This window comes from Pristis pectinata, chromosome 15 (assembly GCF_009764475.1).
Source record: "Pristis pectinata isolate sPriPec2 chromosome 15, sPriPec2.1.pri, whole genome shotgun sequence".
In the NCBI taxonomy this organism is placed as follows: Eukaryota; Metazoa; Chordata; class Chondrichthyes; order Rhinopristiformes; family Pristidae; genus Pristis; species Pristis pectinata.
In genome coordinates, this window is record NC_067419.1 from 6,521,045 (window position 1) to 6,535,012 (window position 13,968).

The following is a 13,968-nucleotide window of genomic DNA, read 5'->3' on the forward strand; positions in this document are numbered from 1 at the left end:
TTGCATTGAGGATAAATGTAAGATTGCAGGAAGATAAAGATTGTGTCACTTGTGTAGAAAAGTGGCAAATGGAATTTGATCAGAGAAGTATGAGGTTATGCATTAGGGGAGGTCCAAAGAGGGAAGTAATATGCCATAAATATTGAGTGATGAGGAACAAAGTGACTAATTATAGATTCGTAGTTATACGGTAGAGAAACAGGCCCTTTAGCCCAACCTGTCCTTGCTGATCAAAGTGCCTATCTCATTTGCTTGCATTTGGCCCATATTCCATTAAACCTTTTCTATCTATGTACTTGTCCAAATGTATTTTTAAAATTTTAATGGTACCTACCTCTGATTGGCAGATTGTACCTTCATCTGGCAGCTCATTCCATTATACCCACCACCGTCTGAATGGAAAAACTTGGCCCTCTGATCCCCTTTAAATCTTTCCCCTTTTAGCCCGCTGGTTTTGGACTCCCTTACTCTTGGAAAAAAGACTGACCATCTAACCTATCTGTGCCCCTCAGGATTTTATAAACCTCTATAAGGTCACCCCTCAGCCTCCATCACTTGAGGAAAAATAGTCCCAGAGGAACTTAAGCCCTCCAGTGCAGGCAGCATTCCAATGAATCTTTTCTGTACACTGTCTAGCTTAATCGCATCCTTCCTATAGCAGGGCAACCAGAACTGCACACAATACTCCATGTGCAGCCAAATCAATGATTTGTACAACTGTAATATGACATCCCAACTCCTGTACTCAATACCTCAGCCAATGAAAGCAAACATACCATAACGTTGCCTTTACCACTCTGTCTACCTGTGTTACCACTTTTGGGGAATTATGTACTTGTAGCCCTGGGTCTCTGTGTTCAACAACACCCCTGCCCTGCCTTTCGCAGTGAATGTCCTGGCCTGGTTTTTCCCAAAATGCATCACTTGCATTTAGTTAAATTCCATCTGCTATTCCCTTGCCCACTTTCCCAGTTGATCTCGATCCTTTTGTGACCTTGGACGACCTTTTTCCACTGTGCACTACTATGGCACTAAGTTTGCAGATGGGACTATTTTGGTCAAAGTCCTGAGTATGTCAGATTATGCAAGTTTTGCTGTGCAGAGAACTTGGCAAAGTCATAGATGATGATGATACTTCAGAATAACAATGGGAAAATTGGGCAGAAGCATAGCAAATTGAGTTCAGTGTATGTAGTGATGTATCTTCAGAGCATTAACATGAAAAGAGAGTTTATTCTGGGGACTGGCATGTTATAGCCATAACAGAAACATGGCTGAGAGAAGGGCAGGACTGGCAGCTCAATGTTCCAGGATACAGATGCTTACAGGCATGACAGAAGTACAGGTAAGCGAGGAGGGGGTGTTGTGTTTTTGATAAGGGAGGATGTAACAGCAGTTCTTAGAGACAACATTCTTGGAGGATCGTCCAGTGAGGCTATATGGGTAGAACTTAGGAACAAGGAGGGGAACAGCAGTCTAGTGGGGCTGAATTTTAGACCCCCCCCCCCACTATTGGTCATAGTTGTAAGAATAATACAGTGTATTAATAGGAGATTTTAATTTCCCTGGTATTGACTGGCCCACACAGAGTGTTAAGGGCCTGGACAGGGTGGAATTTGTGAAACATGTCCAGGAAAGTTTCCTGAGTCAATATATAGAGGAACCTACTCTGAGGGTGCAAAATTGGGGAACGAGGCAGCACTTTGGCTCTCATAACTATAGTTCTATTAGTTTTAAGATCGTGATGGAAAAGGATAGGGCATGTCCACGGGTTAGGGTCTGAAACTGGTGCAGGGCTAATTTTGAGGGAATTAGTCAGGATCTAGCAGAGGTCGATTGGGAGAGCCTGTTTGAAGGGAAAGGGAGGAACGGCAAGCGTGAGGTTTTTAAGAGTGAGACATCAAGAGTCTGGGGCAGCAAGTTCCTGTTAGGGTGAAGGGTAAACCTGGCAAGTTTAAGGAACCCTGGCTGAACAAAGATATTGAGGTTCTGGTCTCAAGCCATAGCAGATGAGTGGGAATTTTAATGAATGTTTCTCTGTGCTTACTGAGGAGAAAATCATGGTTACTCAAGGGATAAGGAAAACAAGTGGAGATGTTTTGGAGAACATGCATATTACCAGGGAGGAGATATTTGCAGCCTTACAGCACATTAAGATGGATAAATCCCCAGACCCTGACTGAGTACATCCTCGGACTTTGTGGGAGACTAGAGAAGAAATTGCGGAAGCCCTTGTGGAGATATTTGCTTCATCGTTTGCCATTGGTGAAATTCCTAAAGACTGGAAAATGGCTAATGTTGTTCAATTGTTTAAGAAGGGTAGCAAGGACAAGTCAGGGAACTACAGGCCAGTCAGCCTGACATCAGTGGTGAGGAAGCTACTGGAGGGAATTCTGAGGGACAGGATCTACCAGCATTTGAACAGAGTTTGATTAGGAGGAATCAGCATAGCTTTGTGCGTGGAAAGTCATGTTTGACCAGTCAAGAGTTCTTTGAAGAGGTAACCAAAAGGGTAGGTGAGGGTAGGGCAGTGGATGTTATCTATTTGAACTTTAGCAAAGGCCTTCGACAAGGTCCCACATGGCAGGCTGGTCTGGAAGGTTAGGTCCCATGGAATCCAGAGAGAGGGGGATTCAAAATTGGCTCGGAGGGTGGTGGTTGAATGTTGTTTCTTCGAATGGAGACCGATGACTAGTGGTGTGCCGCAGGGGTTGGTGTTGGGACCTGTCATTTGTTACTTATATAAATGATTTGGATGCAAATGCACAAGGCTTGATCAGCAAGTTTGCAGATGACCTGAAATTGGGTGGTGGTGTTGATCGTGAAGTGGGTTATCGTAGATTACTGGGGGATCTTAATCAGTTAGGGAAGTAGGCTGAGGAGTGGCAAATGGATTTCATTACAGATAAGTGTGAGGTGATGCATTTTGCAAAGTCAAACCAGTGTAGGACTTGTACCATGAATGGCAGGGCACTAGGAGGAGTAATGGAACAGAGGGACCAAGGAGTACAAGTACATAGTTTGTTGAAAGCATCGTCACAGGTAGAAAGGGTGGTGAAAAAGGTGTTTTGCATGCTGGCCTTCAGTCAGGGAATTGAGTATAGGAGTTGGGATATTACGTCGCAGTTATACAAGTCATTGGTAAGGCCGCAAGAGATTGGGGCAGAGATCACAGGTTTGCTGAGTGCTGTCAGGGTAGCTGAGGTCAAGAATTTTATAGATGGTATGCACTACTGCTGCAATGTGCTGGTGATAGAGCAATGGTTAGGGTGTCGATCAAGCAGACTATTTTGTCCTGGGAAGTATCGAGCTTGTTAAATCTTGTTGGAACTACACTCATCCAGGCAACAATATTCCATTCTGCTCCTGACTAGGGGGTGGCGTAGCAAGTGGAGCTGGTGCATCACAGCTCCAGCAACCTGGGTTCAGTCCTGATTGCTAGAGCTGTTTGGACGTCTCCTTATGACTGTGGGTTTGCTCGCACAGTGCTCTGGTTTCCTTCCACATCCCAAAGATGTGTGGGTTGATGGGTTAATTGGTCACTGTAAATTGCTCCGAGTGTGCAAAGTGAGTGGTAGAATCTTGGGGTTGATGGGAGTGTGAGATAGAGGTGGGATTGGTGTAAATGGGTGCTTGGTGGTTGGTGTGGATTCGGTGGGCCGAAGGACCTGTTTCCATGCTGTATCACTCTAACTGACGTGACACGTTGGTGGTGAAAAGGCCTTGGGTGTTATGAGATGAGTTGCTCACTGCAGGACTTCCAGTTTCTGAGCAGCTGTTACATCTGCAACATTTATGAGGCCGGTTCACTTGAACTTCTGGTTGATCATAAACCCTGACCCACCACCCCCTCCCCCTTACCCAACCTCAACCACCACGTGCAAGATGTTGATTGTGGTGCAGTCGGCGATGTTGGTAACACTGATTGTCAAGGATAGGTAGTTAGTCTGTCTCGTGTCTCGATTGTTTCTTGTTGTATATCAGTCCTTGTATAAATGTTGTTGCGTTCTGCTGCATGCAGGCAAGGACTGTTAAACGGGCAGAGAAGTTGAAGATGGAGTTGAATATTGTGCAGTCCTCATTACAGACGTGGTGGTGACGAAGGTCATTGATAAACAGCTGAAGGTGATATGGCCTAGAATAGCCAGAAACACTTTTTGTGCAAGGCACAAAATGCTGGAAATGTTTCCTTTTGCCCATTGACTTTAGTTTTGCCAGGGCTCTTTCATGCCATGGTCGGTCAAATGCTGTTGTAAATTAAAGGCAGCCACTCTCACTCATAGTCTGTTTTGACCTAGGTGCCTAGAGACATGAGATTTGGAGCAAAAGAAAATAAGAGCAGGATAGGTTGCCTGGTCCCTCGAGCCTGCCTTGCCATTCAATATCACTGTGGCTGATTTGCACAGGCTTGGCTCCCCTTCTGTGCCCGTAATTCCTCAAAATATTGTTTACCTCTTCCTTAACTTGCTCTAAAGATCTGACCTCCACGGCACTACCCTCCACAGGAAGAAATTTCTATGCACTTCAGTTTTATCTGTCCACTTGTTTGAGTCTCTCCTACTAGTGGAAACATCTCAACATTTTAACCCTTAGGATCTTCTCTTTCAATAAAATCACCCCTCGTTCTTCTGAACTCCAAAAGAACACACATGTAATTCTTTTAGCTGTTCAAGAGTCATAGGACATAGAATATTACAGCATAGTACAGGCCCATCGGCCCACGATGTTGTGCCGACATTTTATCCTGCTCTAATTTCTATTTCACCCTTCCCTCCCACATAGCCCTCCATTTCTTTATCATTCACGTGGCTATCTAAGAGTCTCTTAATGCCCCCACAACCTCTGCCAGCAGTGCGTTCCACGCACCCACCACTCTCTATGTAAAACAAAACTTGCCTCTGACACCCCCCCCCCCCCCTTTATATCTTCCTCCAATCACCTTAAAATTATGCCCCCTCGTATTAGCCATTTTCACCCTGGGAAAAAGCTCTGACTATCCACTCGATTTATGTCTCATCATCTATGAAGTCACTTCTCATCCTCCTCTCCAAATAGAAAAGCCGTAGCTCACTCAACCTATAAGACATGCTCTCCAATCCAGGCAGCATCCTGGTAAATCTCCTCTGCACCCTCTCTAAAGCTTCCACGCCCTTCCTATAATGAGGTGACCAGAGCTGAACACAATACTCCAAGTGGGGTCTAACCAGATTCCTATAGAGCTGCAACATTACCTCGCAGCTCTTGAACTCAATACCCCAACTAATGAAGGCCAACACACCATACGCCGCCTTAATAACCCTATCGATCTGCATGGCAACCTTGAGGGATCTATGGATGTGGACCCCAAGATCCCTCTGTTCCTCCATACTGCTAAGAGTCTTGCCATTAACCTTGTATCCTGCCTTCAAATTCAATCTTCCAAAGTGTATCACTTCACACTTTTCTGGGTTGAACTCCATCTGCCACTTCTCAGCCTAGGTCTGCATTCCATCAATATCCTGTTGTAATCTACAGCAACCTTCTACACTATCCACAACACCACCAACCTTTGCATCATGAGCAAACTTACTAACCCACCCTTCCACATCCTCATCCAAGTCATTTACAAAAATCACAAAGAGCAGGGGTCCCAGAACAGATCCCTGCGGGACACCAACCTCCAGGCAGAATATGCTCCATCTACCACCACCCTCTGTCTTCTATGGGCGAGCCAATTCTGAATCCACACAGCCAAGTTTCCCTGGATCCCATGCGTCCTGACTTGCTGAATGAGCCTTCCTCGAGGAACCTTATCAAACGCCTTAGCCAAATCCATGTACACCACATCCACTGCTCTACCTTCATCAATGTGCTTTGTCACATCCTCAAAGAATTCAATCAGACTTGTGAAGCACGACCTGCCCCTCTCAAAGCCATGCTGACTGTCCCTAATCAGCCTATGCTTCTCCAAATGCGCATAAATCCTATCTCTAAGAATCTTCTCCATTAATTTGCCCACCACTGAAGTAAGACTCATTGGTCTATAATTCTCAGGGTTATCCCTACTCCCTTTCTTAAACAAAGGAACAACATTTGCCACCCTCCAATCATCTGGCACTACTCCGTGACCAGTGAGGATGCAAAGATCATCACCAAAGGCGCGGTAATCTCTTCCCTCGCTTCCCGTAATAACCTTGGATATATCCCGTCCAGCCCCAGTGACTTATCTATCCTAACATTTTTCAAAAGTTCCAGCACATCCTCTTTCCTCACGTTGACATGCCCTAGCTTTTATCAGCCTGTTGAAAAGTTCTGTTGCAGCTTTCTAAAGTTCTAGTTCGGCCACATCTGAAGAATTACATTCCATTCTGGTCGCCCCATTATGAGAAGAATGTAGAGGCTTTGGAGAGGGTGCAGAAGAGGTTTACCAGGATGCTGCCTGGATTAGAGGGTATGTGCTACAAGGAAAGGTTGGACAAACTCGGGTTGTTTTCTCCAGAGCGGCGGAGGCTGAGGGGAGACCTGATAGAAGTTTGAGGTTAATAGGCACAGATAGAGTAGACAGCCGGCATCTTTTTCCCAGGGTCAAAATGTCTAATACTAGAGGCCATGATATGATAATGTGATAGAGGCATTTAAGAGGCTCTTAGATAGGCACATGAATATGCAGAGAATGGAGAGACATGGACATTGTGTAGGCAGAAGGGATTAGTTTAGTTAAGCATTTAATTATTAGCTTAATTAGTTTGACGCAACATCGTGGGCTGAAGGGCCTGTTCCTGTGCTGTATCGTTCTATATTTGTGAAGGACAACTTTCTCAAACCAGAAATTAGCCAAGTACATCTCTTCTGTACTGCCTCTGATGCTGGTTTCACCAAAACTACACTATAATCCACATTTGGCCTCACCAACACCCTGAACATTTGTAACGTTTCTAAACTCCAACCTCGTTCCAATAAAAGCCAATATATCATTTAGCTTCCAAAGTACTCGCTACATGCGGTCATAGAGCCATACAGCATAGAAGCAAGTAACCAGATGTTGTTAGCAACTTGGGTAGGATTTGAGGAGCATCCTAAAATAAGATATCTTTATCAGTCACATGTACATCAAGAAACACAGTGAAATGCATCTTTTGCATAAGGTGTTCTGGGGGCAGCCCGCAAGTGTCGCCACGCTTCCAGTGCCAACATAGCATGCCCACAACTTCCTAACCCATATGTCTTCGGAATGTGGGAGGAAACCAGAGCACCCGGATGAAACCAATGCAGACACGGGGAGAACGTACAAACTCCTTACAGGTGGTGGCCAGAATTGAACCTGGGTCGCTGGCGTTGTAATAGCGTTACGCTAGCCATGGCTAGAGAGGAGTTTAGATTTGGGAAGGAAATGTCAGAAGCTGAGACCTTGCTTGATCAAGGCAACAATGGGTGGTTAAAATCAGAGATTTACAAGAGGTCAGAATTGAGAGGGCTATAGAGTCATAGAACACAGAAGGAGGCTCTTTGGTCCACCATGTCTATGCCAACCATCTATCTATATTAATCTCATTTAATAGCACTGGGTCCGCAGCCTACTATATGCCTTGGTGACTCAAATGCTCTTCCAGCTGTTTCTTAATGTTGTGAGAGTCTCTACCTTCTCCACCTCTTGGGCAGTGAATTCCAGATTCTATCCTATCTCTGGCTGAGAAAGTTCTTCCTCAAGTCCCCTCAAACTCTCTTGCACCTCATTTTGAACCTCTCCCCCTGCTTTTTGACATCTCTTTTATGGGGAAAAGTCTTATCTATGCCCCTCAATTTTGTATACCTTTATCAGGTCCCCCTCTCAACTGCCTCTGCGCCAAGGAAAACAAACACAGCCGATCTGGCTTTTCCTCATAACTGAAACATTTCATCCCAGGCAAATCCTGGTAAATCTTCTCTGCACCCTCTCTAGTGCATTCATGTCCTTCCCATAGGTGTGGTGACCAGAAATGCACACAGTGGACCAGCTGTGGTCTAATGAAAGTTTTATAACGGTGTACTATGACCTTCATGGTCCTATGTTTCTTGCCCTGACTAATGAAGACCAGAAACCTTTGTGCCACCTTCACCACCTTGTCTTCCTGTGCTGCCACATGTTAGTGATCTATGTACTTGTACATCAAAGTCCCTCTGTTTTGCAGTCCACCCTTGGGCCCTGCCATTTACAGTGTATGTCCTACCCTTAATAGACCTACCAAAGTGCATCACCTTGCCCTTATTGGGATTAAGCACTAACTGCCATTGCTCTGCCCAATTTACCCACTGATCAATATAGTCTGTAACCTAAGACTATTCTCCTCACTATAAACACTACCAATTTTCATGCCATCTGCAAACTTCCTACATTCATATCCAAATCATTATCATTTATGACAAAGCAAGGGTCTTAACACTGATCCATGTGATTAAACTATAGTCACAGGCTTCCAATACCAAAAGCAACTCACCACCATTGCTGTTTATCTCCTATTAGCAAGCCAACTTTGTATCCATTTTGCCAACTTGCTGTGTATCTTAAGGGCTATAACCTTTTGGACCTGCCTTCCATGTGGGACTTTGTCAAAGTATTTGCATACTTAAACTTACTGTTTTTCTGCACGAGAACACCTATATCATCCATTTAGATAATAGATTGCCTCTTTGATTGTTCCTACCAAGATTCATGACGTCACCCTTTCCCACATTTGCTGCCACTATTCATCACTCAACCTCTGTACCTCATTGCAGAGTCCTAAGTATTTTCATCACAGCACGTCTTCCCACCTAATTTTGTTTCATCAACGAACTTGGATAAGTTGCACTCTGCCCCCTCCAAGTCATTAGTGTAGTTATTACAAATGAGGGCCAAGAACTGATCTTTTAGTGGAATTGGTATTGACTAAAACCAAATGGCCATTGATGAGCAGGTTATTGGCATCTTGAATGATGCTGTCAACAAAACTTTTATCACTTTTGCTGATTGAATGCAAGTTGGACAGAGTTAATTTGTCTGTTTTTTTGTTGTGGACAGCATACACCTGAGCAGTTTTTCACGTTGTTGGATAGATGCCATGACCAAAACAAATATGGTACCTCAAAATTAGACATACATGAGGCGCTGTAGATGATTAGCATCACAATCTGCAACCTTGTGACCCTTTAACTGCACTTGATTTTGATCCAATTTTGGTCCAATTTTGAGGTGCCATATTTGTTTTGTCATGATGGTAGTGCTACACAAGGTGATGGGTTCCCTCTGTGTGAACACTTGGCTATGCCTCTCCAAGAATTATGCTGTGGTCACTCCTGCCAATGCTGTCATGGGTAGATTGTTGAGGACAAATAGGTTTATGCCTCACGATGGTTCGCTCATAAACTCCTGCAGATCCAATCCCATAGTTGTGTCCTTCAGGATTCAAATAGCTTGAACAGTGGTGATGGACAGAGTGCATTTTGTCCCTTTTGCTATCTTCACTGTTCCTTCCAGCATCAAAGATGGTAGGTGAGAATGAGGAGGAGGTTTCCTTGCCCATGTTTGACCTATGTCGATGGATTTCATGGGGTCTGCAGTCGATGTTGAGCGCTCCCAGGAGTACATGTCCTGCATGCCTCTGTACCACAACTTCCTGTGGATTTGCTGGAGATCAAACTAAGAAGGGATTGTGGTGAAGAAGTACAGCACGTTGTCTGCAAGGCTTGATTCTGAGGGCACATAGTCTCTTGCTTGAATAATGTGTGGGGCAGCTCTTCTAAATTGGGCACTCATCCCCACATCTGTATGAGGTATACAATGTGCGCTGGACTGGGCTGTGACTAACTTTGCTTGCCTCAAGTCACATATGGAACACAATTACAGATTTCCTCCCTGTTGGATATCAGTGACTCGGCCAATTGTCATAGAAATTCATCTATTTTTGTGGTCACCACTATCAGATGAAATTTTTTTTTTAGATTACAGACTATTAACCGCATTTAAGTTTTCACAGCTGGTGGTGAGATTTGACCCTGTGTCTATGGGTTACTAGTACGGCCACTTAGCCACTATGCTGCCATCTTCTGGCAAATGGGTCAATATATGAACACCATAAATCCAGAAACATTAAAAATAGATATGGAGGGTAGTGAGAACACATCTTTTTAATCAGATTTCTGGATAAAAACGTAGGCCATCCAGCTCTTTAAGCCTGCTCCCTCTATTGGTCATCATCATAGCTGATTATCTGCCTTGTGCCATTTTCTGGGATTATCCCATATTACCCTTAATGTCCTGATCTATGTTTTGAATGAACACAATGACTGAGCTGTCCAGTTCGTGACTTCCAAAGCGTCACCACCCACTTAATGAAGAAACTAAACTGCCTGGTACTTGTGATCAAACTGTTCCTCCTGATCCTCGGCCTGTCCTCCAGGGAAAACATCCTTCCTGCACTTACCTTGTTAAGCCCTGCAAGAATTTTGTAAGTTTCAATGTGATCTCATTCTTCTCCACTCGAGAATGCAGACCTAACTTACCTAGTCTCTCCTCAGATGGCAAACTTACCATCTCTGGAATCGGATGAGTAAATCTTTGCTGCACACCCTCAATGGCAAGTTTGATAAGGGGACCAAAACTGTACATCCAAGTTCTATCTTGCCAAAGCCCTTTAAATTTCAATGAGACTTACGTACTCCTGCAATCTAATCCTCTTGGAATAAAAGCAATCAAAACATTTATCTTTCTAATTACTTGCTACACCTGAATGTTGGCCTTCAGTGTCTTGTGCACAAGCACACTGAGGGTCCTTCGAACATCAATACTAATATCTTGCCATTCAATGAATACTCTGCTTTTTTGTGCACCAAAGTGAATGACCTCAAATTTTTCCATATTTCATCTAACATTGTTCTCCCTCACTCACCTCATTTGTCCATATCTTCCCGAAGTCTCTTTATATGCTTCTCCACACTCTTAAGTCCCACCTAGTTTCGTATTGTCAACAAATTTGGGAATATGACAGTTGATGCCCTCAGCCAAATTGTTAATATAGATTGTGAATAACTGGGGCCCAAGCATTGATCCCTCTGACACCTCATTAGTGACAGCCTTTCAATCTGAGATGGATGGGTTTGTTCAAACATTCTACCTAAATAAGTGGAAACTGATTCAATAAATAATTGGGAAAGGGAGTTGGACAGTATTTGATAAGAAATCTGCAGAGTTATGGAGGAAAAAAACAGTTGCATGGGACTGCTTTTTCAAAGAGTCGCACAGGATTGTTGTGCTGAATTATTAATGTACTGTACTACTTCATGCATTGATGAGGTTCAAGTAATTAGAGACCAATTAGCTAAATGCTGGCCATAAGGAAGCTAATGGAATCCGTGGGAATGTAGCAATAGATTGAAGCCTGCAGTACAAAAAGTTAAGAAAATTAAAGTATATTGAGTCATAAGCATGCCCTTCTTGTTTGGCCGAATTTTTTCAACTGGTCAGAGTAGGTGAGGTAACTGTGAATAACTTGGCCTAATGGTTGCCTTCTGTGTGGTAAATTTCAATGATTCCACAAAAAATATGAAGTCTAAGGTTGAGTATGGCAAGGATAGTAGAGTCAGGATGGAGGTACCTGGGGATTAAGAGTGCCTCTGACTGGCTCCTCTTAGGATGTGATGATCTGCAAGGATCAGTGGCAAGGCCACCATTAACTTCACCTTGGGAAATGGAGTTGCAATTAAAATATTCAAATAGCGCTGAATTAGTGATAAAATTAGTATGCAAGAGGTCTGCAATAAATGGTCATTCCTGCCATGTTAACTGGCACTGGATTGTGAGGAGGTGCACAGATGTGGGTCTAATTGGCAGTCTACCTGCTTCCTGTAGCTTAGTAACCTCATCACTGATGTGTTGGGAGATCAACTTTGTTTAATTTTATCTTGATTGACTCAGTCTTTGTACTAATACATTAACTGAAGTTGTAATTTCCTCCTCCAGGTGGTCGCAAGTGAGGGTGGATTTGAACTGGTGTGTAAAGAAAAAAAATGGGCTAAAGTGGCCAGTCGAATGAGTTACCCCCAAGGAAAGGGCATCGGCTCACTTTTACGATCCCACTATGAGAGGATTCTATATCCATACGAGCTGTTTCAGTCAGGTGCCAGTCTGTTGGTAAGATCAATCAACATAAAATTTTCTGGCTTAATTATGCAGCACTTGGTGTGATATTTCTAGAGCTTGTGATGAGCAAGTTTTTATTGGATGCTATCAAATCTTTATTAAATTGCAATTAATAGATTTTCAACGAAGTTCTTGAATGGAATGAATAGTACTTAGGCAATAGTCTTTGGAAATTGAATGGAAAATGTTTTATTATAATAACTTCCAATTTTACAATTTAATATTCTCATCAAATCAATTCCTGTTGTGAACTTGCCATTATCTCTTTGTTCTTCTCTGATCTCATAACCCTCAGATCTCTGCAATTCTACTTTTTACTTGATGCCAGCTTTCTTTGTTCTACCATAAATGACTTAATCCCAAGATCATATGGCTTTTTAACACTGACTGCTCAGTTTGCAAAATAAGAATGGCTTTCTTTTGGAAGGGAGGGAAGCAAGGATCCCGGGAAGAGGAATGAGGAGCCAAGTAAGCATGTCAGCCAGTCTGTATTCTCCTTACTGGTATTGATGACTGATCCTGATTGAGTCGAGCAGGAGTCGTTGTGGGGTGAGGGATGTAAAAAGGGGAAGATTCAGAGGGAGGGAGGGATAGGGGAGCAAGAGGGGTTAGAGGTAAAGAGAAAGGGGAGGCAACTGATGGAGGGAAAGGGGGAGAGCAAGGTTTGGAGAAGTGGCAAGTAAAGCAGTGCTTGAATGGAATAGAAGGTAATGGTTGGTGGAGTGATTGAACTTGGTGAGTGCTATCGTTGTGATGGTTGAGTAAGTAGATGGTGGGGTCAGTGTTCTGACAATGTAGTGTTCGTGGGTTCTGTTCCATGGTTTAAAAATTAAGAAAAGATTTCCAACTGAGTGCAATCCTGTCATTACAGTAACCAATGGGTCTATAAATCTGCAGAAACTACGTGTGTGGAACAATTGTATTTGACGTTGTATTGTGACAGTAAAGTCATTGCCATGATGTTCAGGTGTGGAGTTGGATCTGTGCTTTGAGATCCAAGGCATGTGGCTCCCTTTGGAAGGTTTTGCTTGATATTATCCAGAAGTTTTTTTTTGCAAACAATTAATATTTTTTAAAAATGTTAAATTTGCAACCATGCTAATTGTTCACATGTTAGTGATTGAATTATTCTACCATGTGCAATGTAGTTCCTGGTCAGTATTCTGGAACTGCTTAGATGTGGGGGCAAGCATGTTCCCTGATGGGAATTGTATACAGGTCTCCGAATAGTACCAGGATATGGGGTACAAATTACAACAGGAAATAGAAAAGGCATGTAAAAAGGGCAATGTTATGGTGGTCTTGGGGGATTTCAGTATACGGGTAGATTGGGAAAAATCAGGTTGGTATTGGATCCCAAGAGAAGGAATTTGTAGAATGCCTATGAGATGGCTTTTTAGAGCAGCTTGTGGTCAAACCCGCTAGGGAAAAGGCAATTCTGGATTTCGTGTTGTGCAATGAAACAGATTTGATTAGGGAGCTGAAGGTAAAGGAACCCTTAGGAGGCAGTGATCATAATGTGATAGAATTCACCTTGCAGCTTGAGAGGGAGAAGCTAAAATCAGATGTATCAGTATTACAATTGAGTAAAGGTAACTACAGAGGCACGAGAGAGGAGCTGGTCAAAATTGATTGGAAGGGGACCCTAGCAGGGATGACGGTAGAGCAGCAAAGGTAGGAGTTTCTGGGAGTAATTCGGAAGACACAGGATCAGTTCAACCCAAAGAAGAAGCAGCGTTCCAAAGAGAGGACGAGACAACCGTGGCTGACAAGGGAAGTCAAACAGCGAAAGAGAGGGCGTACAATATTGGAAAAATTAGTGGGAAGCTAGAGGA

General features: G+C 43.4%; 1 protein-coding gene across 3 annotated transcripts in view; it reads left to right on the forward strand.

Annotated features, from left to right (window-relative positions):
• kdm5a (lysine (K)-specific demethylase 5A) overlaps window positions 1-13,968 on the forward strand; it is a 160,308-nt gene that overhangs the window by 20,731 nt on the left and 125,609 nt on the right. For 2 of the 3 annotated variants that reach the window (XM_052029933.1, XM_052029934.1), the window contains exon 4: window positions 11,954-12,124. In XM_052029933.1, the coding sequence (XP_051885893.1) occupies window positions 11,954-12,124 (171 nt within the window). Of the gene's footprint in view, window positions 1-6,261; window positions 6,431-11,953; window positions 12,125-13,968 lie in introns of those variants that run through there. The other variant, XM_052029935.1, reaches the window with a different exon arrangement.